Genomic DNA, 26,245 nt, shown 5'->3' on the forward strand with positions numbered 1-26,245 from the left:
ATATAGACTGGTTGATAAAGAGATGTCGTAGTATGTATGTATAAAGAAGAAAGAAAAAAAAACCACGGTTAGGTGGTATACAATTATGGACGGACTGCCGAGTGCCGACACAGAGGTAGCCACAGCCGTGAACTACCGTACTGTACTGTGTCTGCTGCTAATATAGACTGGTTGATAAAGAGATGTAGTAGTATGTATGTATAAAGAAGAAAGAAAAAAAAACCACGGGTAGGTGGTATACAATTATGGATGGACTGCCGAGTGCCGACACAGAGGTAGCTACAGCCGTGAACTACCGTACTGTGTCTGCTGCGACTGGATGATAAATAATGATATAAAAAATATATATATATCACTACTGCAGCCGGACAGGTATATATATTATATAATGACGGACCTGCTGGACACTGTCTGTCAGCAGAATGAGTTTTTTATAGAATAAAAAAAAAAACACCACACAAGTGAAGTCACACGACGAGTGTTTAACTTTTTCAGGCAATCACAATATAGTATACTACTAACTATACTGGTGGTCAGTGTGGTCAGGTCACTGGTCAGTCACACTGGCAGTGGCACTCCTGCAGCAAAAGTGTGCACTGTTTAATTTTAATATAATATGTACTCCTGGCTCCTGCTATAACCTATAACTGGCACTGCAGTGCTCCCCAGTCTCCCCCACAATTATAAGCTGTGTGAGCTGAGCACAGTCAGATATATAATATATACATAGATGATGCAGCACACTGGGCTGAGCAGTGCACACAGATATGGTATGTGACTGTCTTGTACTCCTGGCTCCTGCTATAACCTATAACTGGCACTGCAGTGCTCCCCAGTCTCCCCCACAATTATAAGCTGTGTGAGCTGAGCACAGTCAGATATATAATATATACATAGATGATGCAGGCATGCAGCACACTGGGCTGAGCAGTGCACACAGATATGGTATGTGACTGAGTCACTGTGTGTACCGTTTTTTTCAGGCAGAGAACGGATATATTAAATAAAACAACTGCACTGCTGGTGGTCACTGTGGTCAGTCACTAAACTCTGCACTCTCTTCTACAGTATCAGCCTCAGGTCAATCTCTCTCTCTCTCTCCTAATCTAAATGGAGAGGACGCCAGCCACGTCCTCTCCCTATCAATCTCAATGCACGTGTGAAAATGGCGGCGACGCGCGGCTCCTTATATAGAATCCGAGTCTCGCGAGAATCCGACAGCGGCATGATGACGTTCGGGCGCGCTCGGGTTAACCGAGCAAGGCGGGAAGATCCGAGTCGCTCGGACCCGTGAAAAAAAACATGAAGTTCGTGCGGGTTCGGATTCAGAGAAACCGAACCCGCTCATCTCTAGTTTTAAGTATATCCAAAGCTTAGCACAGATGATTAAATCAAATTGACTGAAGTACTAAAGTCACCTGTGGCCAGCATGGATATACTTACAACCTGGACCGTTGGGGGTGCCTTGAGGACCACGGTTGAGAACCTCTGATCTATAGGTAATTTCTCTAACGTCCTAGTGGATGCTGGGGACTCCGTAAGGACCATGGAGAATAGACGGGCTCCGCAGGAGACATGGGCACTTTAAGAAAGAATTTAGATTCTGGTGTGCTCTGGCTCCTCCCTCTATGTCCCTCCTCCAGACCTCAGTTTGAATCTGTGCCCGGACGAGCTGGGTGCTGTTCAGTGAGCTCTCCTGAGCTTGCTGTGAGAAAGTATTTTGTTAGGTTCTTTATTTTCAGGGAGCTCTGCTGGCAACAGACTCCCTGCATCGTGGGACAGAGGGGAGAGAAGCAGCCCTACTCTCTGAAGCTAGGTCCTGCTTCTTAGTCTACTGGACACCATTAGCTCCAGAGGGATCGTACACAGGATCTCACCCTCGTCGTCCGATCCCAGAGCCGCGCCGCCGCCCCCCTTGCAGAGCCGGAAGACAGAAGCCGGGTGAGTATGAGAAGCAAGAAGACTTCGAAATCGGCGGCAGAAGACTCCGTTCTTCACTGAGGTAACGCACAGCACTGCAGCTGTGCGCCATTGTTCCCACACACCTCACATACTCCGGTCACTGTAAGGGTGCAGGGTGCAGGGGAGGGCACTCTGGGCAGCATATGGACCTCTTTTGGCAAAAGTACACATATATACAGTTGGGCACTGTATATATGTATGAGCCCCCGCCAAGAAAATGTATATTTAAGCGGGACAGAAGCCCGCCGTCGAGGGGGCGGGGCTTCTTCCTCAGCACTCACCTGCGCCATTTTTTCTCCACAGCTCCGCTGAGAAGAAGCTCCCCAGGCTCTCCCCTGCAGATACACGGTAGAAAAGGGTAAAAAGAGAGGGGGGGGCACATAATTAGGCGCAAAAATCAATATAAACAGCAGCTACTGGGTTAACATTAAGTTACTGTGTTATTCCTGGGTTTATAGCGCTGGGGTGTGTGCTGGCATACTCTCTCTCTGTCTCTCCAAAGGGCCTTGTGGGGGAATTGTCTTCAGATGAGCATTCCCTGAGTGTGTGGTGTGTCGGTACGTGTGTGTCGACATGTCTGAGGTAAAAGGCTCCCATAAGGAGGTGATGGAGCAAATGTGTGTGTGAGTGGTGTCTCCGTCGACAACGCCGACACCTGTTTGGATATGTGAAATTAAGTGCTAAGGAAAATTTATTGCACAAAAGATTAGAGAACAGACAGGGAATCTACCCATGTCTGTCCCTATGTTGCAGAGACCTTCAGAGTCTCTCAATGCTCACTATCCAAAATAATAGACACTGATATCGACACGGAGTCTGACTCCAGTGTCGACTACGATAATGCAAAGTTACAGCCAAAATGGCAGGAAAGTATTCAAAATATGATTATTGTAATAATTTTTTTTTTTGCATATCACTGATGACTCATCTGTCCCTGACACAAGGGTACACATGTTTAAGGGGAAGAAAGCTGAGGTAAATTTCCCTCCTCTCATGATGAAAAAGAGCGGGAATCTCCAGACAAGAGACTGCAGTTTCCCACAAAGAATTCTCAGGGAGTATCCTTTCCCTATTAGGGTCAGGATACGATGGGAATCTTCCCCTAGGGTGTCACGTTTGCCCAAAAGGTAGCGCTGACTTAACAGCTATCCTCAGGGATCCTGCAGATAGCATGCAGTAAAAGTACTTTAAAGTCCATTTACACACTTTCTGGTACACTACTCAGACCGGCGATTGTGTCGGCATGGGTTTATAGCGCTGTAGCAGCGTGGACAGATACCTTATCAGCAGAGATTGAGACCCTAGTATGTATATATATATGTATATATATATATATATATATATATATATACATATATATATAAAAGATGCTGTCTTAGATATATATATAAAACATGCCCAAAGAGACATTAGTCTACTGGGTTCTAGAGTCAACGCTATGTCGATTTCTGCTTGACGTGTCCTCTGGAACATGCAATGGACAGGTGATGCCGACTTAAGAGGCATATGGAAGGTTTACCTTACAAGGCTGAGGATTGTGTGGAGAAGGGATCTCGGACCTGGTCTCCACAGCTATAGCTGGTAATTCTGATATTTTGCCTTATATTCCAGCACAGCCTAGGAAAGCACGACATTATCAAATGCAGTCCTTTCGATCACAAAGAAACAAGAAAGTCCGAGGTGCGTCCTTTCTTGCCAGAGGCAGGGGCAGAGGAAAGAAGCTGCACAACACAGCTAGTTCCCAGGAACAGAAGTCCTCCCCAGCCTCTACAAAATCCACCGCATGTCGCTGGGGCTCCACAAGCGGAGCTAGGCCCGGTGGGGGGCACGTCTTCGAAATTTCAGCCACAAGTGGGTTCACTCCCTGTTGTATCCCTGGGCAATAGATATTGTGTCTCAGGGATACAAGCTGGAATTCGAGGAGATGCCCCCTCACCGACGGCCCTGCCGGCTTCCCCCCACGAGAGGGAAATAGTGTTAACTGCAATTCACAAATTGTATCTTCAACAGGTGGTGGTCAAGGTTCCCCTCCTTCAACAAGGAAGGGGTTATTATTCGACCATGTTTGTAGTCCCAAACCGGACGGTTCGGTCAGACCCATATTGAATTTAAAATCCCTGAACATATACTTCAAAAAATTCAAGTTCAAGATGGAATCGCTGAGAGCGGTTGTCGCAAGCCTGGAAGGGGGGGATTTTATGGTGTCTCTGGACATAAAGGATGCATACCTTCATGTCCCCATTTATCCACCTCATCAGGCGTACCTCAGATTTGTGGTACAGGATTGTCATTACCAATTTCAGACATTGCCGTTTGGTCTCTCCACGGCACCGAGAATATTTACCAAGGTAATGGCGGAAATGATGGTACTCCTGCGGAAGCAAGGGGTCGCAATTATCCCATAATTGGACAATCTCCTCATATAAGCGGGATCAAGAGAGCAGTTGCTGATCAGCGTAGCACTTTCTCTGGAAGTGTAACGGCAACACGGCTGGATTCTAAATATTCCAAGGTCGCAGTTGGTTCCTACGACTCGTCTGCCTTTCCTAGGCATGATTCTAGACACAGACCAGAAAAGGGTTTATCTCCCGATAGAGAGAGCTCAGGAGCTCATGACACTGGTCAGGAACCTATTAAAACCAAAACAGGTGTCAGTGCATCACTGCACTCGAGTCCTGGGAAGGATGGTGGCATCATACGAGGCCATTCCCTTCGGCAGGTTCCATGCGAGGATCTTTCAATGGGACTTACTGGACAAGTGGTCCGGATCACATCTTCAGATGCATCGGTTAATCACCCTATCCCCCAGGGCCAGGGTGTCTCTCCTGTGGTGGCTGCAGAATGCTCACCTTCTCGAGGGCCGCAGATTCGGCATTCAGGACTGGGTCCTGGTGACCACGGATGCAAGCCTCCGAGGGTGGGGAGCAGTCACACAGGGAAGAAATTTCCAAGGTCTGTGGTCAAGTCAGGAGACTTGCCTTCACATCAACATCCTGGAACTAAGGGCCGTATACAACGCCCTACGTCAAGCGGAGACCCTGCTTCGCGACCAACCGGTTCTGATTCAGTCAGACACCATCACCGCAGTGGCTCATGTAAACCGACAAGGCGGCACAAGGAGCAGGGTAGCGATGGCGGAAGCCACCAGAATTCTTCGCTGGGCGGAAAATCACGTAAGCGCACTGTCAGCAGTGTTCATCCCGGGAGTGGACAACTGGGAAGCAGACTTCCTCAGCAGACACGACCTCCATCCGGGAGAGTGGGGACTTCATCAGGAAGTCTTCGCACAGATGAGGGCATCACGCCTCAACAAAAAACTACAGAGGTATTGCGCCAGGTCAAGAGACCCTCAGGCGATAGCTGTAGACGCCCTGGTGACACCGTGGGTGTTCCAGTCGGTCTATGTATTTCCTCCTCTTCCGCTCATACCCAAGGTGCTGAGAATAATAAGAAAAAGAGGAGTGAGAATGATACTCATTGTTCCAGATTGGTCACGAAGGGCCGTGGCCTCTTCCTCTAAGACAGGACTTGTTGCAACAGGGGCCCTGTCTGTTCCAAGACTTACCGCGGCTGCGTTTGACGGCATGGTGGTTGAACGCCGGATCCTAGCAGAGAAAGGCATTCCGGATGAGGTCATTCCTACGCTGATAAAGGCTAGGAAGGACGTGACAGCTCAACATTATCACCGTATATGGCGAAAATATGTTGCTTAGTGTGAGGCCAGGAATGCCCCTACGGAGGAATTCCAGCTGGGCCGTTTCCTTCACTTGCTACGGTCAGGAGTGAATTTGGGCCTAAAATTGGGGTCCATTAAGGTCCAGATTTCGGCCCTATCCATTTTCTTTCAAAAGGAGTTGACTTCTCTACCTGAAGTTCAGACGTTTGTAAAGGGAGTGCTGCATATTCAGCCCCCTTTTGTGCCTCCAGTGGCACCTTGGGATCTTAACGTGGTGTTGAGTTTCCTGAAATCCCACTGGTTTGAACCACTCAAAACGGTGGAGTTGAAATATCTCACGTGGAAGGTGGTCATGCTATTAGCCTTGGCTTCGGCTAGGCGTGTGTCAGAGTTGGCGGCTTTGTCACATAAAAGCCCCTATCTGGTTTTCCATGCGGATAGAGCAGAAAGTGGTTTCATCCTTTCATATAAACCAACCTATTGTGGTGCCTGTGGCTACTACGGACTTGGAGGATTCCGAGTTGCTTGATGTAGTGAGGGCTTTGAAGGTTTATGTAGCCAGAACGGCTAGGGTCAGGAAAACAGAGTCTTTGTTTATCCTGTATGCTTCCAACAAGCTTGGTGCTCCTGCTTCAAAGCAGACTATTGCTCGCTGGATCTGTAACACGATTCAGCAGGCTCATTCGGCGGCTGGATTGCCGCTGCCAAGATCAGTTAAGGCCCATTCCACTAAGAAGGTGGGCTCTTCTTGGGCGGCTGCCCGAGGGGTCTCGGCATTACAACTTTGCCGAGCGGCTACTTGGTCAGGTTCAAACACTTTTGCAAAGTTCTACAAGTTTGATACCCTGGCCGAGGAGGACCTTGTGTTTGCTCAATCGGTGCTGCAGAGTCATCCGCACTCTCCCGCCCATTTGGGAGCTTTGGTATAATCCCAATGGTCCTTACGGAGTCTCCAGCATCCACTAGGACGTTAGAGAAAATAAGATTTTACTTACCGGTAAATCTATTTCTCGTAGTCCGTAGTGGATGCTGGGCGCCCGTCCCAAGTGCGGACTTCTTCTGCAATGCTTGTATATAGTTATTGCTTAAATAAGGGTTATGTTATGGTTGCATCAGGGTTGACCTGTTGCTCTGTTGTTGTTCATACTGTTGACTGGGTATGTTTATATCAAGTTATACGGTGTGATTGGTGTGGCTGGTATGAATCTTGCCCTGGATTACCAAAATCCTTTCCTTGTACTGTCAGCTCTTCCGGGCACAGTTTCTCTAACTGAGGTCGGGAGGAGGGACATAGAGGGAGGAGCCAGAGCACACCAGAATCTAAATTCTTTCTTAAAGTGCCCATGTCTCCTGCGGAGCCCGTCTATTCCCCATGGTCCTTACGGAGTCCCCAGCATCCCCTACGGTCTACGAGAAATAGATTTACCGGTAAGTAAAATCTTATTTTTTTCAATACTTTACAAAAGGTGCCTCTTAGAATATATAGTATTCTATAAGACAGTATACAAAAACAGATTATTTAACACTAAAATCTTATTAGAAATACATTTTATAGATATATGGAAGCATTAAAAAAATATTGATCATTAAAAAGCATTGTAAAAATTAATGGAAAATAGAAATTATCCAACACTTCATTATATGAACGTGTATGTGTGATTTTAATAAAAAGGATTATTTCAGTATAAGTATATTTTCATAGATACTTGGGCTTTAATAAGAAAAAATATATATTTTACCATTAGAAGGAACAATAATTTAACTTATTAAGAAGTTATTTTACATTAAAGAGATAATTCAATTAGCCTCGATAATTTTTCAGGTTAAAAAAAAAACAACTGGACTTTTTTGTGAATTGTTGACAAAAAAATTTATTCAGGCAATTCAATTACAGCTGTTTTTTGCGCCCGAAAAATTATCTGTTCTCAGGTGAAAACACATACCTATGTATTTTTGCTGTTGGCTTTCCAAAAACAGGCTAATTATCTGGGATTTTTTTTTGGATCCTGCCGAGGTTCGGATGGAAAAAAAAAAGCCCAAAAATAGCTGCAGCCAGGCTGACTTCGGGACTAATTGAATAGCCCTTTTGGGGTTAATTAGCCCCAAGTAAATTACCGTGGCTAATTGAATTCCCTCCTAAATATTCACACTAAAAAATATATCCTGTACGATATACTGTATACAGTATATATGATGTACTTTTGTATAACCGAAAGTTCTATCTTTTATCTGTAACCTTCTAAATATATCTCAACCTCTCTCTGTGACATTGATATGTTCAGTGCCAATGTGATTAGTGTTTTATGGATTAATTTGCATTTCATTCTGCAAAATGTTGAGAGACTTCAAAATAGGATTTTGGTACTTACCGGTAAATCCTTTTCTCCTAGTCCGTAGAGGATGCTGGGGACTCCAAACGGACCATGGGGTATAGACGGGATCCGCAGGAGCTTGGGCACACTGAAAAGACTTAAGACTGGGTGTGAACTGGCTCCTTCCTCTATGCCCCTCCTCCAGACCTCAGTTATAGGAACTGTGCCCAGGAGAGACGGACATTTCGAGGAAAGAGTTTTTGTGTAAACTAAGGGCTACAAACATACCAGCCCACACCACAACCATACCGTACAACCGGAGTAACAGTAAACCAGATAACAGTATGAAAAAACAACAGCAACAAGCTGAAACCAGAAATACACAACCCGTGTATAAACTAAGTGAACCGACAAGAGAACACTGCAAGAAACAGTCCGCACTGGGATGGGCGCCCAGCATCCTCTACGGACTAGGAGAAAAGGATTTACCGGTAAGTACCAAAATCCTATTTTCTCTTACGTCCTAGAGGATGCTGGGGACTCCAAAAGGACCATGGGGTTTATACCAAAGCTCCAGACCGGGCAGGAGAGTGCGGACGACTCTGCAGCACCGACTGAGCAAACGCAAGGTCCTCATCAGCCAGGGTATCAAACTTATAGAACTTGGCAAAAGTGTTTGAACCCGACCAAGTTGCCGCTCGGCAGAGCTGTAAAGCCGAGACGCCCCTGGCAGCCGCCCAAGACGAGCCCACCTTCCTGGTAGAATGGGCTTTCACCGACTTCGGCACCGGTAATCCTGCCGAAGAATGAGCCTGCTGAATCGTACTACAAATCCAGCGTGCAATAGTCTGTTTTTAAGCAGGATGACCAATCTTGTTGGAAGCGTACAGGACAAACAGTGCCTGAGTTTTCCTGGCAACCGCCGTACGGGCGACGTAGATCTTCAATGCCCTCACTACATCCAGAGACCTTGGAACTGTCCCAGCATCCCTGGCCACCGGTACCACAATAGGTTGATTAATGTGAAACGAGGAGACCACCTTTGGTAAAAAGTGTTGACGAGTCCTCAATTCTGCCCTATCCGAATGAAAGACCAAGTACGGGCTTTTATGAGATAAGGCCGCCAACTCAGACACCCGCCTGGCAGAAGCCAGTGCCAACAACATGACTACCTTCCAGGTGAGAAACTTCAGCTCAACCTTACGCAAAGGCTCAAACCAGGAAGACATGAGAAACTGTAAGACCACGTCCAGATCCCATGGGGCCACAGGAGGCACAAACGGAGGATTGATATGCAAAACTCCTTTCACGAACGTCTGAACCTCTGGGAGGGCAGCCAGTTCTCTTTGAAAGAAAATAGACAATGCCGAAATCTGCACCTTGATGGAGCACAACTTCAGGCCTGCATCCACCCCAGCCTGCAAAAAGTGGAGAAAATGCCCCAAATTAAATTCTTCCTCAGGAGCCTTCTTAAACTCACACCAGGAAACATACTTCTTCCAAATACGGTGATAATGCTTCGCCGTAACCTCCTTCCTAGCCCTGAGGAGAGTAGGTATGACCTCTCCTGGAATACCTTTACGAGCTAAGATCTGGCGCTCAACTTCCATGCCGTCAAACGCAGCCGCGCTAAGTCTGGAAACACGCATGAACCCTGCAACAGGTCCTCTCTTAGAGGAAGCGGCCAAGGATCTTCCACTAGTAATTCCTGAAGATCCGGATACCAGGCCCTTCTTGGCTAATCTGGAACTACGAGAATCGCCTGAACCCTTGCTCGCCGAATGATCCCCAGTACCTTTGGAATGAGAGGAAGTGGAGGGAACACATACACCGACTTGAACACCCACGGAGACACCAGGTCAACCACCGCACTGGCTTGGGGGTCCCTTGACCTGGAACAATACCTCGGAAGCTTCTTGTTGCGACGAGACGCCATCATGTGTATCAGAGGGAGTCCCCAACGCTTTGTCACTTCTGCAAACACCTCTTGATGAAGAGCCCACTCTCCCGGATGGAGATCGTGTCTGCTGAGGAAGTCTGCTTCCCAGTTGTCTACTCCCGGAAGGAAGACTGCTGACAGGGCGCTCAGGTGTTGTTCCGCCCAGCGAAGGATTCTTGTGGCCTCCGCCATTGCCGCTCTGCTCCTTGTGCCGCCTTGACGGTTGATATGTGCCACCGCTGTGATGTTGTCTGACTGTACCAGGACAGGTCGACCCTGAAGAAGGCTTCTTGCCTGTAGCAGGCCGTTGTAAATGGCTTTTAACTCGAGAACATTTATGTGGAGACCCGCTTCCTGGAACGATCATCTCCCCTGGAAGATCCTGCCTTGGGTGACTGCACCCCAGCCCCGGAGACACGCATCTGTCGTCAGAAGTACCCAATCCAGGATACCGAACCGGCGTCCCTCTAGGAGGTGAGATCCTTGTAGCCACCACAGGAGGGAAATTCTGGCTCTGGGAGATAGACTTATCTTCCGGTGCATGTGCAGGTGAGACCCGGACCATTTTCTCAGCAAGTCCCACTGAAACACCCGGGCATGAAACCTGCCGAACGGAATGGCTTTGTACGTCGCCACCATCTTCCCCAGAACGCGCGTACATTGATGGATGGACACAGTCTTCGGCTTCAGAAGTTCCCTGACCAACAACTGCAGTTCTAGAGCCTTTTCTTGTGGAAGAAAAACTCTCTGTAACTCCGTGTCGAGAATCATGCCCAGAAAAGACAGCCGGGTGGTCGGAATCAACTGAGATTTTGGTAAATTTAGCACCCAACCGTGCTGTCGAAGCACCGACAGCACCAAATCCACACTCCTTAGCAACCTTTCCTTGGACCTCGCCTTTATCAGGAGATCATCCAAGTACGGGGTAATTGAAACCCCCTGCTTGCGAAGGAGAACCATAATTTCTGCCATGACCTTGGTGAACACTCTCGGGGCCGTGGAAAGGCCAAACGGCAACGTTTGAAATTGGTAATGAGAGTCCTGTATCGCAAACCTGAGGAAGGCCTGATGCGAAGGAAATATCGGGACGTGTAAGTAGGCATCCTTTATGTCGACTGACGCCATACAATCCCTCCCTTCTAGGCTGGAAATCACAGCTCGAAGAGATTCCATCTTGAACTTGAAAACTTTCAAGTATGGATTGAGGGATATTAGATTCAGAATTGGTCTGACCGAACCGTCCGGTTTCGGCACCACAAATAGGCTCGAGTAGAACCCCTCCCCCCGTTGTGACGGGGGAACTGGAGCAATGACCTTCTGTTGACACAATTTTTGTATCGCTGCCAACACCAGCTCCCTGTCCGGAAGAGACGCTGGTAAGGGCGAAACGAAAAACCGGTGAGGGGGCACCTCCCGAAACTCCAGCTTGTATCCCTGAGATACAATCTCTAGGACCCAAGGATCGAGGCCTGAATGAACCCAGACCTGACTGAAGACTCGGAGACGGCCCCCCATCGGTCCGGACTCCCCCAGGGAAGCCCCAACGTCATGCGGTGGACTTGGTAGAGGCAGGGGAGGACTTTTGGTCCTGGGCACCTGACACGGCAGGCGACTTCCTACCCCTTCCTTTACCCTTTGAAGCGAGGAAGGACGAACCTTTTCCACGCCTGTATTTATGAGGACGAAAGGACTGCATCTGCTGATGTGGTGCCTTTTTGTGCTGTGTGGGAACATAGGGAAGAAAAGAGGACTTACCCGCCGTCGCGGTAGAGACCAGGTCCGCCAAGCCGTCCCCAAACAAGACATTACCTTTGAAGGGTAAAGCTTCCATAGCTCTCTTGGAGTCGGCATCAGCATTCCATTGATGGATCCACAACGCCCTCCTAGCCGATATTGACATGGCATTGGCTCTTGATCCCAAGAGACAAATATCCCTCGCCGCATCCTTCAGGTAATCTGCAGCGTCCTTGATATAACCAAGAGTCAGAAGAACATTATCTTTATCAAGGGTATCCATGTCAGTAGCTAAATTCTCCGCCCATTTAGCAATAGCACTACTCACCCACACCGACGCCACTGCAGGTCTGAGCAAAGCGCCTGTATTAGCGAAAATGGACTTCAGAGACGTCTCCAGCTTGCGATCTGCCGGATCCTTGAGAGCTACCGTGTCCGGAGACGGAAGCGCCACCTTCTTAGACAAACGAGATAGAGCTTTGTCAACATTTGGAAACGACTCCCATTTTTCCTATCATCAGAGGGGAAAGGATACGCCATGTAAATCCTCTTGGGAATCTGCCACCTCTTATCCGGTGACTCCCAAGCCTTTTCACAAAGAGTATTCATTTCATGAGAGGGGGAAAATTTCACTTCAGGTTTTTTCCTTTGAACAAACAAATCCTTGTTTCCTGCACCGCAGGTTCATCAGAAATGTGTAAAACATCCTTTATAGCCACAATCATGTACTGAATACTCTTCACTAAACGCGGATGCAAAGCCGCCTCAGAAAAATCGACCTCAGAGTCAGAATCAGTATCTGCCACATGAGTAAACGGCCGCTTCTGCGAGCCCGATGGGGTCTGTACCTGAGATAAAGCCTCCTCTATGGACTTCTTCCACACCTGCGTCTGTGACTCAGACTTATCTAACCTCTTTGATAACGAAGCTACATTCGTATTGATTGTAGTTAATAACGTGAGTAAATCAGGTTTCGGCTGTGCCGACAGACCCAAATCCAGACCCACAACTGCACCCCCCACAAACTCCTCCGGTGAATCACATTCAGCCTCAGACATGTCGACACGTTTGATCAACACTGCGACACACACTCAGAATGTCTCAGCTAGGGGACAGGCCTACAGTGAATCCCAGAGAGAGACCCAGAGGGAGTATGCCAGCTCACACCCTAGCGCCTATCTATCCCTATAGGGGATATATATGACCAGCGCTGCTTAGAAACTAAATAATGCACCACACTGCGCCCCCCCTGAGAAATCTCCCTGTTACTTGCGGGGAGTGATCGGAGGTCCGGCCCAGCGTCTCCTTCAGCCGCGTGGAGGAGAGAAAGATGGCGCCGCGCGCTAAGCTCCGCCCCTTCCAGGCGGGCTTCAGCGCGCCCAATTTGAAAATGCCGGCGGGGGCCGAGGAACGGTGCCGAGGCACCGACAGTGCTTCTGCCGGCTACCCGGACCCCAGTGACCTGCTGCCCAGGGCGCCCCCCCCAGCGCCCTGCACCATGTGAGTGCCATCAGTGATGTGTGGGAGCATGGAGCGCAGCGTCCCCGCTGCGCTGCACCTTGTCACCGAAGTCTTCTGCCGTCCTGAAGTCTTCTGATCTTCTCATACTCACCCGACTTCTTTCTTCTGGCTTCTGTGAGGGGGTGACGGTGTGGCTCGGGAACAAGCAGCTAGGCGCACCAAGTGATCGAACCCTCTGGAGCTAATGGTGTCCAGTAGCCGAGAAGCAGAGCCCTTAAACTAAGAAGAAGTAGGTCTGCTTCTCTCCCCTCCCACGATGCAGGGAGCCTGTAGCCAGCAGGTCTCCCTGAAAATAAAAACCTAACAAAAGTCTTTTCCAGAGAAACTCAGTAGAGCTCCCCTGTGAGTGTCCAGTCAGTCCTGGGCACAAAGTCTAACTGAGGTCTGGAGGAGGGGCATAGAGGGAGGAGCCAGTTCACACCCAGTCTTAAGTCTTTTCAGTGTGCCCAAGCTCCTGCGGATCCCGTCTATACCCCATGGTCCTTTTGGAGTCCCCAACATCCTCTAGGACGTAAGAGAAATATTCTTACTGTGTTCCAAAACTCTTTTTTCTAGAGAATTAATAGAATTTCTACCACACTGGCAGCTGCATTCAAGCATATATATATATATATATATATATATATATATACACACACATATATATATATATATATATATGAATGTACACACACACAGGTCCATATATATTTGGACACTGACACAATTTTTGTAATTTTAGATGGTTACCAATACATATTTAAGTAACGGTTCTATAATGAATACGGTTTTGAAGTGCAGACAATCAGTTTTAATTTGAGGGTATCCAAATCAAAATTGGAGGAAGGGTTTAGGAATTACAGCTGTTTAATGTATAGCCTTCTCTTTTTCAAGGGACCAAAAGTAATTTGACAATTGAAGCTGTGTCATGGGCAGGTCTGGGCTATTCATTTGTTATTTCTTTATCAGTTAAGCAGGCAAAAGGTCTGGAGTTGATCCTAAGTATGGCGTTTGTATTTGGAAGCTTTTGCTGTGAACCCAAAACAAGCGGTCAAAGGAGCTCTCAACGCAAGTGAAACTGGCGATTCTTTGGCCGCAAAAAGAATCCATCAGAGTGATATCGGAACCATAGGAGTAGCTAAATCAATAGTTTGGTACTTTCAGATAAGAGAAGAACGTACTGGTCAACTTGGCAACACAAAATTTCTAGACATCCACAGAAGACAACAGTGGTGGATGATCACAGAATCCTTTCTGTTGTAAAGATAAAACACTTGAGAACATCCAGCCAAGTGTAGAGGTAGGGATATTATTATCCAAGTCTACCATAAAGAGAAGACTTCACAAGAGCGTATACGGAGGGTTCACCACAAGGTGCAAACCATTCATAAGCCTCAAAAATAGAAAAGCCAGATTACGTCTAAAATAGCCAGCCAGGTTCTAGAACAGCATTCTTTGGGAATATGAAACCAAGATCAACCTGTATCAGAATGATGGGAAGAAAAAAGTATGGAGAAAACTTGGAATGGATCATGATCCGAAGCACAGTGAGAGACATGATCCGAAGCACAGTGTGATGGCATGTTCCTGCATGACTTCCAATAGCACTGGGTCACTGGTGTTTATTGATGACTACCTGTTCTACCCATTCTTCACACGGGAGTTTCTGATTTTCACGGTTGTACATATAAATGAGTATGAAAAATTTGGTACATTTATAGAGATGTAAATTTTAGATGTTTTAATGTAAGTAAATATTAATCTATGGTTCTTGGCGTTACCTGAGGAACACCCGTAGCAGAAGTAGTAAAAAGATACAGCACTATTTTTGTCGTTTATTAAATTCTACACAAAGTAGGTGCAATCCAAATTTTAATCCAATTGTACGTTTGAGCGTTATCGTTCACACAATGCAAGCCACGCATCGGGACATCATTATGTCAAACCTCTTTTAAAGTTCTAATTACGTAGTTTTCCTATTTCCCACCTGTAGAATACCTATGTTAAATTTCATCTTCCTAACATATCGGGAAGTAATAGAATTAGTGATGAATGAGTGAGTGAGGGCTTTCGCATTTTTGTAGCTTATTAAATTCTACACACTGGAGGTACAATCCAAATGTTGATCCTAATGTCCGTTTGGGCGTTATCGTTCATGCAACGCAAGCCACGCATAGCTAATGATGTCATTATGTCATCACCTATCGGGAAGTAAGAGAATTAAGTGATGAGTCAGTGAGTGAGTGAATGAGGGCTTTTGCATTTATATATATAGCTGTGACAGAAGCAGTCGGCTGAATTCTGAATTGTATAGAGATATACTGTCAGCTTAGATTCAGTCTAATTCTGCCAAGTTGATAGGACGTGGCTTCACAGTACAGATGGACAATGACCCAAAACATACTGTGAAAGCAATCTACTGTAGGTGTTTTTAAGGCAAAGAAGTGGAATATTCTACAACAGCCGAGAAAATCATCTGATCTCGATCGAGCTTACATTTCATTTTGTGAATCAAAACTAAAGGCAGAAAGATCCATGAACAAACATAAACAAACGACATCTGCAGTAAAGGACTGGCAAAGCAAAGCAAAAAAGGAAATCCAGAGCTTGGTGATGTTCATGGGTTCCAGACTTCAGGCAGCCATTGCAAAGGATTCTCAACAATGTATTAAAAATAAACATTTTATTTATGATTGTTAATTTATCCAATTGCATTTGAGCCCCTGCAAACAGAGACTATGTATAAAAATGGTTGCAAATCCAAACAGTTTCATACAATATTTTTGTTCAGACCCTTTAATTAAAGCTGAAAGTCTGCACTTACTTTGTTTAATTGCAAATCAATTGTGTAATCTGCCTTTAATAATGGCAAATATTACATATATAATTCTGCAAGGAGCGTGTCTACCATCTGCGCAATAGAAAGCTGCAGAGGGTCCCCACCCCATCCCTCATTGGCCAAACAGGCGTCTGTGTTGCCGCCACATCAGAAAGAGATTCCTTTAGTGATGGCGCAGAAATACATATTTTATAAATGTAAAAAAAAAAAAGTAATACATTATTATTGAACAAACTTACAGATCTGAAGGTCCAGTCTTCACCTATACCAGCCCATATTTGCCGTATATGTTTACTGATACTCTGTTGCCCCCAGGTCTTCAGCAATGCTATACAGTAGGTTTATAATACGAAGTTGGTGCATATATAGAACACACAGAGCAAATACCTTACAACAATTGGTAACTGATATAAAATAATAGTATAACTTATATTAACTAATATAAAAGGCAGGTATAGTCTAAAATAGCAAACAGAATAGCAAGGGTCACAAACAATGGTCAGGACAAGTGGCAGACAAAGATAATGAAATAAACATGCTGAGGTCAGGGCAGGCAGCAGACAAATATAGTAGAAGTTGCAAACTGTGGTCAGGACAGCAAGCAGACGAGGGCGGTCAAAAACCAGTAGGGCCAAAAATCCAACAGCCAAACAGAGCATGGTGTCTAAGCAAGCTAACGCTGTAACAGGCAATGTGACTGACAGCCCTAGAAATCCACCTAGAATCAATTTCAATACATCAATCAAATAAGTCCTCACAATGCTGACTTGTGATGCTAAGTCTATGAGTGTCAGGGATGTTAAGTAATGTCAAGAAAACAAGTGTATACAGTGGAAATGGGCTAAACAAAATGGTTGCAAGTTAATTTGCGCCCAAAATCTGCAAATCCGACGGGGGAGATAAAAATGTGTCCACGGATCACCGGGCACTTACAGATGTGTTCCAGTTGTTCCTCTTGCTGCTGTGCTTGGGACACACAAACTGAGTTATGGGATCTCACATACCGTGGGGGGGTTTACACAATCACCAGGGATTTCACACACACTGACAGGGGGTCACACACACCCCAGAGGTCTCCTACACACTGACAGGGTTTTATACACACACATCTCACACATCCGCTGCCAAAGGAGACTTAAGCATTTCGGGAAGCAGATTGTAAGTAATTAGGACTAATTAAGCTAATTGGAAATGCCCAATTGCTTAGTCATTGGGGGTGGAGGGGCGTCTAAGGGGCTCACACAATCACATGGGCTTTCACACACACCCCGGAGGTCTCCCACAAACTGACAGGGTTTCATACACACTCACACATGCGCTGCCAAAGAAGACTTGAGCATTTTGGGAAGCAGAGAAGTAGAATGTAAGTCATTAAGGACTAATTAAGATAACTGGAAACGCCCAATTGCTTAATTAGTCACTGGGGGTGGAGGGGTGTCCAAGGGGTTCAAGAATAAGTCAATACATTTTTTCCATAAAATAACAATTTAAGGAATAATCAGACTTGCTTTGGGGCTGAAAAAAAAAAAAAGCGCAGTGGTTTCTACAGAAATCGCTGCGGCTTATTTCCTCTACGTCACTTGAATAGGAAAATCCCAGTAACTGTGGGAAAACCCTGTCGCTGTTTTTTTTTTTATATTTCACCCCTAATTGAATATGCCTATTTATGTTTTTAATGATCCAGCGATTCATATTATATCAGCCTGTAAAAAAAAATACTTTAAGTTCAATAAATAAAGCTAAGGCATTTGCATTTGACAGGGCTGCCGATGCAAACTCTAGGAATTGTAATTACGTGTATGTGGGGGTATATATTTTAGAGCACAGGTTAGAGTTATATATTTAATAAAAATGTATATATATATATATATATTAGTATATATATATATATATATATATATATATATATTTATATATATTAGTGTGTGTGTATAGGGGATACATATGATGTCCCAGCAGAATGGATGCTGGCTATCGTCAGCCGGTATAGTGACGGCATCTCGTGTATAGAATTGTTCCCTATTTGTGACATTTTTTGTCTTTTTCTGTAAAGGAAAAACACTGACTTAGAATGTATAAAAAGAGTGATATCAGCAGTTTGATTGCTCAGTGTGACCAGGATCAGTGGCAGTATTTCCTCAAAGAAATGTTCTTGCGTTTTGTCAGAAACTGCTTAGTGTTCTTACCACAAAAATCACCAAGCGATCGCTAGCCTTTTGAAACCATTCATTCACATGGAATAATAGCAAGTGCTTAGAAAAGGTCTGCGAGTAAAGCACACAAAGAAAATAGGGTGGCATAGCCATTACTCGTCTTTAACAGTGCAATGGCTGCCCCCTTCGGGAGGGGGCAACCAAGTTGGCACAGCGGTGGGCGTGGCTTGTGTTAGGGGGCTGGGAGGGGGCATGTCATGGCAGAGGAGGCAGTGGGTGGGGGTGTGGCTACCGGTACTTTGCTGCCACCACCAAATCCTACTACTGGCCCTGGAACCGCTTACTGCTGTGTTTGTGTAGACCTGCTGCTGACATACCTCCTACTTGACGTCGGCTGGTACTCAGTGGTCATTCCACATGGACCAGGCCATGCATGGTAGCTGGCAGAGGGCAAGGCTTGGAGACGCTGGAGTCAATCTAGAACAGCCGGAGAATGGGATTACGTTTGGTGCATTCCTTGTTGACGCAGGATAGAGACAGTTGTCATGAAGGCAAGATGTTTATAGGCAAGATATTGCCACCAAAATCGTTGCGTGACTGCACATTCGTGTCATGGTAGCCAATCCTCAACACCCTTCATGTACAATAGCGAAATTACTGGCACTGTATAGCGGGGAGTGTGGCTACGATGACGTGATTCAGCGCAAACTGTGTCATCGGCCACCCAGTCTGCTCACTTTACTCAGTAAGTGGGTGATGGGTGCAGGTGGCTGTGGGAGACTTGCACACTTTCCTCCCGACCGTTCCAGGACAGTAGGTAAGTATGTGGATCTATCTCATATATGTTATACAGAAGAATAAATATAATAATAGGGAGACCCCTAAATCCGCACCGTGGACCTCATTGAGGTTCAGTAGCAGTTTTGTTAAAAAAGCAAAACTGCTACCCGCTTACAATTACATGCTGAGGGCCGCCCGCAACAGGGCAAGGCCACCCAGCGATGCCGGCAATTAGTGGTGTACCTCTACATACGCAGCCCGGCTGCAAATGCAGGGGCACCGTCGCCATGTTTCCTGTAGCAGGAAACACAGACGACATCATCTGGCAGCACATAAAACGTTCATGACACGACAGCGTTTCCAGGACCACTCCCATGTGACTGGGACTACTACATGAGCACATAAATGTATATTTGGGGGTTTATTTCTTAAGCATTGGGTTCTAAAGCCTGCTGCTCCAGATAGTAAAAGCTCCATACCTTTACTAGTAAAACACGGCTCTGGAGTGATAGTGACGGAAAGCCATATACTTTATGTAGCGAAACCCAAATCAGTGGTTATACAGTTTCCCGGTATAAAAGTACATGACTTCATTGTCAACTGCCAACTGACAGGATTCTGTTTTACAGTATACAATATATTCACGGTGTATGTTTTAAGTCCATTGAATATGTATTTATCACTTTAACTGTACTGTTCGGTTTTATGTCTCAGTATTAGAGATGCATGGAACCGCTAGATTCTATTTATTTATTTATTACCAGTTATTTATATAGCGCACACATATTCCGCAGCGCTGTACAGAGAATATTTGCCAATTCACATCAGTCCCTGCCCCAGTGGAGCTTACACTCTATATTCCCTACCACATGTACACAGACACATTCACACTAGGGGTTAATTTTTGTTGGGAGCCAATTAACCTACCAGTATATTTTTGGATTGTGGGAGGAAACCGGAGTACCCGGAGGAAACCCACGCAAGTACGGGGAGAATATACAAACTCCACACAGTTAGGGCCATGGTGGGAATCGAACCCATGACCTCAGTGCTGTGAGGCAGTAATGCTAGCCATTACACCATCCGTACTGCCCATTCTATTCATGACAAATGGCTGCAATATTCTAGGACTGGCCCTAAAATGCATTCCATCCACCCCTTTGCCTCATTTCAATAATAATAAAATCGTTTGCATGGGTCTGCAGATCTGGGCATCGGGGTCTATTCAGGTTGGATCGCAATGGCGATTTAACCCGCAGTTTTCCGATGGTCGCCCATATGCAGGTTTTGTGCATGTGCAGAGCGTGTCCTGCAATCGCATTGCAGGGATGCATACGCCTCCGCCTGATTGACAGGCAGAGGCATTCGGGAGGAAGGACAGGGGCAGGGGTGGCCCCATTTCCCGGGAGTGGCGAGACCAAAGACTGCATCGTGAGACGCTGTTTCCTTGGCCTCGCAAGCCTCCCTGCAATGTCCAGCCTGCTGTTGCAGAGGAGCGCAGCGGGCAGAGTGGAGGTGTGATAGCGTCATTGCAGTCCCGTCCCCGCTCTACAATGACCAGTTACCGGCTTTGTAGAGCGGGGGTGGGGCTATGATGACGCGATTTGCGTCATTACCCCACCCACTTGCTATAAGTAGGGGTGTATGGGCAGCTGGGGGAGCTGGCCGGCTGGTGTGAGCAGTCTCTGGGAGACTTGCCCTCCTTTCCGGGGGGCTGGGAGTGCCACCTACTTTTCAGGAGCCTCCCGGCCGTTCCGGGAGGGTAGGCAAGTATGAATTAGGCCCATAGTCTATACTTTGCAAGGAATCCTTTGCAAGGATACATATCTTGTTATCTTGTTGATCCTCCCAACTGCTGCTTTCTTGCCTCACAATCAATACATTTTGGCAAAAATGGAAGTATGTGCCATCACCAAAGAGGATTCTGCACTGCACCCCAGCAGCGTGCGCCTAACACAGGACCACCTCAGTATTGATTTAAGATACTGTGGGGGACATTTACTAAGCAGTGATAAGAGCGGAGAAGTGAGCCAGTGGAGAAGTTGCCCCATCAACCAATCAGCATCTCTGTATCATTTTATAGTATGCAAATTATAGATGTTACTTCAGTGCTGATTGGTTGCCATGGGCACTTCTCCACTCGCTCACTTCTTCGCCCTTATCACTGCTTAGTAAATGTCCCCCTGTATCTCAAGAGGGTTCTGCTGAAAATGACTGGCAGGAGGGCAGGATGCCCCTATTTCTCCTTGCAGGCATTTCATTTCTTTCACCTTTATTCTAAGGGCAGCGCAGGTAGCTTTCGTGGTAGTCTGCTGAAATTAAAATAAAAAATGTATTTGCAGTTTAATATGTTAAGGAATATAGCTTCTTCTCACATTTTTGACTTTTAACTCAATGACCGGGATGTAATGAAGTCCAAGTTCAGCGGCCGTGCCGGATGCACTTTATTTGTTTTGTTTTTTAAAGGGGGAATCATTTACATGGCTAAACCATGCCTTGTAAATGATTGCCCCTTTAAAAATGTGCAAGTTTGGCCAGCATACCGCACGACCACTGAACTCGGACTTCATTATATCCCGCCAATGTCATGATCTGATACATATCTTGTTGTCCTTGAGACTTACACATTATGGGTGAATTTAGCCAATTGTCTGTTGTGGTTTAATTTCTATCACTATCAGTATTTACACATTTTTTGGGATAATTTACAGCACTCTCTGAATACAGGTCCGCCATTGTACAATGCACTATTTGAATATGATCCACCTTCATACTGTACAATGCACTGGAACATGGGATTGATTAGGGAAGCAATCACGTTGCTGGCTGTCGGGATCCCGGCGGTCAGGATACCGACGTCGGAACCCCGATACCCGGTGAAATGCCGGCAGTCAGAATCATGACTTTTGCCCGGATACCCTACTTGGGTGGTGGTCCATGCCACCGCCTGAGGGGGAATAGATAAGTGTGTCAACCGAAGGTCGCCACCGTGCCTGAATTGTGGCGAGCCCACGAGGGGACACGATGCGCTCGCCGCCGGTATTCCGGAGTCGGCCTGCTGACCGCCGGGATCCTAACAGCCGGGATAGCATACTGATTCCGTTGATTATTCTGTCCCCTGATCAAGCTTCTTTGTGTAATAATCAGGTAGTAGCACTACAGGCCAGTTTAGTGTCTGCCATAATTTTCTGCCCATTAGCTGTAGAATTTGGTCATTCTTGATCATTCTCAAAAAAAAAACCCAAAAAACAAAAAACATTCTGCATCATTCTCATTAAACTAATTGTGAGTGAATTCACAGTGTATCTCCTGAGGATTTGTAGACCTACCTCGGAAATATTGCTAACTACAAGTACAGTGAACATGTATGTTTTACTCGGGGGTCTTTTTAAGAATAGAGGGTCAATGGTGTTGATAATGGGTCTTCAATCTCGGCCCTCCAGCTGCTGTGGAACTATACATCCCAGCATGCCCTGCCACAGTTTTGCTATTAAGGCATGCTAAACCTTAGGCAGGGCATGCTGGGATGCGTGTTCCACAGCAGCTGGAGGTCCGAGGTTGAAGACCCATGGTGTAGATATTTTTGTGGGCCTCCTCAACCCTGAAAAAAATGACTTAAAAAATATGGCACTGTGCGAAGATATCATGTTTATAATAGTGGCAGAAGGAAAGTCAGGAGGTTAAATAACTGAAATGGTGCAGGGTGTGCAGTGTGGATTTCTCTGCAGTCTGTGAGTGTATTATAGGGAGCGTGTAAAATGTTCAGAGCTTAGTAACAAATAGATCACAAATGAGTGTAAAGGAATCTGGGCTTTTATTGGTTCATAGACATTTTCTCTTATTCCAGGAAGAATGAGCGGTGCCAAGAGCTATAAGCACCTTTTAGAAAGATGTGCTCAAGTGATATTAGTTGGGCCGTGCTTATTGGCTTATTTGTGTTTGAAGTACTGTGATTGGTCTGATTCTCCAGTAGGTGTCAAGTACTCCGAGTCTTTGTACACTTTTTTTCCCCAACATATTTGAAGTGCTTTTTGTTATCAATGCTTATTACTGTACATCTGGTGACAAATGTCTTCTATTAAACAATCTGGACAGCTACTGGTGTTAAAAATGACAATTTTCTGGTAAGTTTGCCTGTAATGCATCCAGTGATTTGCAAATTGCCCAGAAAAATCTCCAAAAACCATCATGTTGAGCAACTCGCACTCCATTCTATCCACCCCCTCAGGCAACCAAACATAGAGAACTCACCATTAATTGCATAAGACTCAGTACTGCATGAATCGGCATTCCACACATACAAATGCATTCCTTATGTTGGATCATTATTTATGTTATCTCCAGGACAACCACAAATGTAATGTGCTTTCTTTTATATTGTGAGTACTGAAAGTGAGGTTCATTTTGTCCAGGTTTGAATATATTTTTTCCTGCAGACTGTGGCACACTTTCTGGTGCGCCATTGTCACATTTGTGGATCAACTAACATACAGTTACTTCAATATAAGAGATAAAAATCTAACACATAATAAAAAAGTACAAAACAATCAAACAAAGCATTCCTTTCCAAAATACGATTGTGACTGCACACCAGAAGGTAGGCCAGAGTCTGTTATTAGTGCATTGGAGGCTTCTAGAGTGTGACTGGGTCATATATGCAGACATTCTACAATTAGCTCCAAATCCTAACGTCTTTACTGCAATGATCAGTGTTTCCAATAGCCTTCTTGTTATGTTTGAAGATTCCAAACTGAATGGAGAGGTGGCCAAGGCTGCGCTGGCAAATGAAGACTGTCCCCACATAGACCAGACAATAACGCCCGATGAGGGCCTGTCCTTTACACAGTCTAATACTCGGGAGAAAGGTGGGCCCTACTTTCTCCTTTCACCCGATGACTATCCAAGCCCGCCTGATGGAGGAGTAAGAAAGGGTATGTAGATGAGTTTTAGCAGAAAAACTCGAATGCTCCAACATCTCAGCATGTTATGTAGGTAGAGAAAATAATTAGTGTACCTACTGTATCTACAACTCGTCTAGTCTACCACTATGTGGTTACACCGGCCCTCATTCCGAGTTGTTCGCTCGGTATTTTTCATCGCATCGCAGTGAAAATCCGCTTAGTACGCATGCGCAATGTTCGCACTGCGACTGCGCCAAGTAACTTTACTATGAAGAAAGTATTTTTACTCACGGCTTTTTCTTCGCTCCGGCGATCGTAATGTGATTGACAGGAAATGGGTGTTACTGGGCGGAAACACGGCGTTTCAGGGGCGTGTGGCTGAAAACGCTACCGTTTCCGGAAAAAACGCAGGAGTGGCCGGAGAAACGGTGGGAGTGCCTGGGCGAACGCTGGGTGTGTTTGTGACGTCAACCAGGAACGACAAGCACTGAAATGATCGCACAGGCAGAGTAAGTCTGGAGCTACTCTGAAACTGCTAAGTAGTTAGTAATCGCATTATTGCGAATACATCGGTCGCAATTTTAAGAAGCTAAGATTCACTCCCAGTAGGCGGCGGCTTAGCGTGTGTAACTCTGCTAAATTCGCCTTGCGACCGATCAACTCGGAATGAGGGCCACCGTGCGGACAGGGGGCTGACCTTGTACAATGCTGCATTACTGGGACTTATCTGTTGCACACACCTGGTCTAAAGCAAAATTGTGCTTGGCCTGCCAAGATATAGATCATGTTGCATATGGAAGGAATCCTACATTATTATTCCAGCACTGTTCCACTAGACCCATGACTGTCACAGTAATGGGAATTTACCCTTATACAGTATGTAGACATAGGTGGGATCCATTCACCTTGCTTTGTGGCACAACACAGGCTAAGCCTCGTCACGTATTAGTGTGATACACTATCGCTTCTAATACAGACAACCTCATTTTTCACTCACACAGATGAAGCACCTGAAACATATAAACCTATGAAATATACACAGATGATAATGTGTGTATATCTATCATACTTACCTACCCTTCTGCCGGAGACCCCCGGTTCAGTTTTTAATGTCCCGCTGCCCCGGAAATTTGCTTAAAAGTCCCGGATTCCTCTGACCAACCGCCGCTATACAGCTAACACGGGAATAACCTGAGATGAGAGCACCCTATATTCGTAGCTGCTGCCAGGGGCCACCAGGGGCAAAGCGTATTACAGAGAAGTGTCCGCTATTATAGCACTCCAGAAACATAGCAGCCACTCTCCCGCTGTGAGGACAGCAATCACCTCCAAATTTTCCTGCTATCTGCTTCTCGTCAGGGGCTATGGCAGACACTATGCGGCTGTCCTACAAGTATATTTGTACTATACTACTATACTACTATGTGTGTGTATGCCTGTAACTATGCGGTGTATATGCTGGACACTGTATGGCAATGGGGGAAGGGGTGAAACTGGGCACTATGAGTATGGGAGGGCGCATGCTGGGCATTGTATAGGTATGTAGAGGTGTATGCTGGGCACTTTGTGGGTATGGGGGTTGTATGCTGAGCACTGTATGAGTAGGTGTATGCTGGGAGCTGTATGGGTATAAGGGGTGTATGCAGGGCACTGTGTAAATGAGGGGGCATATTAAGGGCACTGTGGGTATGGGGGCTGTATGCTGGGCACTATAGGTATGTGGGCTGTATCATGGACACTGTGGGTATGGGGGTATGCTGGGCACTGTATGGGTATTGGAGGGTTGTACAATGGGCACTGTGTGGGTATGGGGGGTGTATGCTGGGCATTGTGTCGGTATGGGAAGGTGTATGTGGGCACTGTGTGGGTATGGAAGGGTGTATGCTGGACAGTGCATGAGGATGGCAGGGTGTAAGCTGGACACTATGTGGGCATGGGGTTGTATGCTGGGCACTGTATGGGTATGGGAAGGTGTATGCTGGGCACTGTATGGGTATGGGGAGGTGTATGCTGGGCACCATGTGGGTAAGGGGGGTGTACACTGGGCACTTTGTGGGTACAGGAGGGTGTACGCTGGGCACTGTGTGGGTACAGGAAAGTGTAAGCTGGGCACTGTGTGGGTATGGGGGGTGAAAGCTGGGCATTGTCTGGGTATGGGGAGGTGTATGTGGGCACTGTATGGGTATGGAAGGGTGTATGCTGGACAGTGCATGAGTATGGCAGGGTGTAAGCTGGGCACTATGTGGGCATGGGGTTGTATGCTGGGCACTGTATGGGTATGGGAAGGTGTATGCTGGGCACTGTATGGGTATGGGGTGGTGTATGCTGGGCACTGTGTGGGTATGGGGTGGTGTATGCTAGGCACAAATGTTGGTAAGGGGTGGTGTATGCTGGGCATCATGTTGGTAAGGGGGGTGTATGCTGGGCACTGTATGGGTATGGGAAGGTG

At 46.3% G+C, this 26,245-nt stretch overlaps 1 protein-coding gene across 3 annotated transcripts in view; it reads left to right on the forward strand.

Annotated features, from left to right (window-relative positions):
* Positions 1-26,245, forward strand: part of KCNC1 (potassium voltage-gated channel subfamily C member 1) — a 262,381-nt gene that overhangs the window by 232,982 nt on the left and 3,154 nt on the right. Inside the window, exon 3 of one of the 3 annotated variants that reach the window (XM_063944106.1) lies at positions 23,638-23,826. The exons of the other annotated variants lie outside the window; for them this stretch is intronic. Within the exon in view, the coding sequence (XP_063800176.1) occupies positions 23,638-23,826 (189 nt within the window). The remainder of the gene's footprint in view (positions 1-23,637; positions 23,827-26,245) is intronic. 3 annotated transcript variants of the gene reach the window in all.

This window comes from Pseudophryne corroboree, chromosome 11 (genome assembly GCF_028390025.1).
Source record: "Pseudophryne corroboree isolate aPseCor3 chromosome 11, aPseCor3.hap2, whole genome shotgun sequence".
NCBI classification, from domain to species: Eukaryota; Metazoa; Chordata; class Amphibia; order Anura; family Myobatrachidae; genus Pseudophryne; species Pseudophryne corroboree.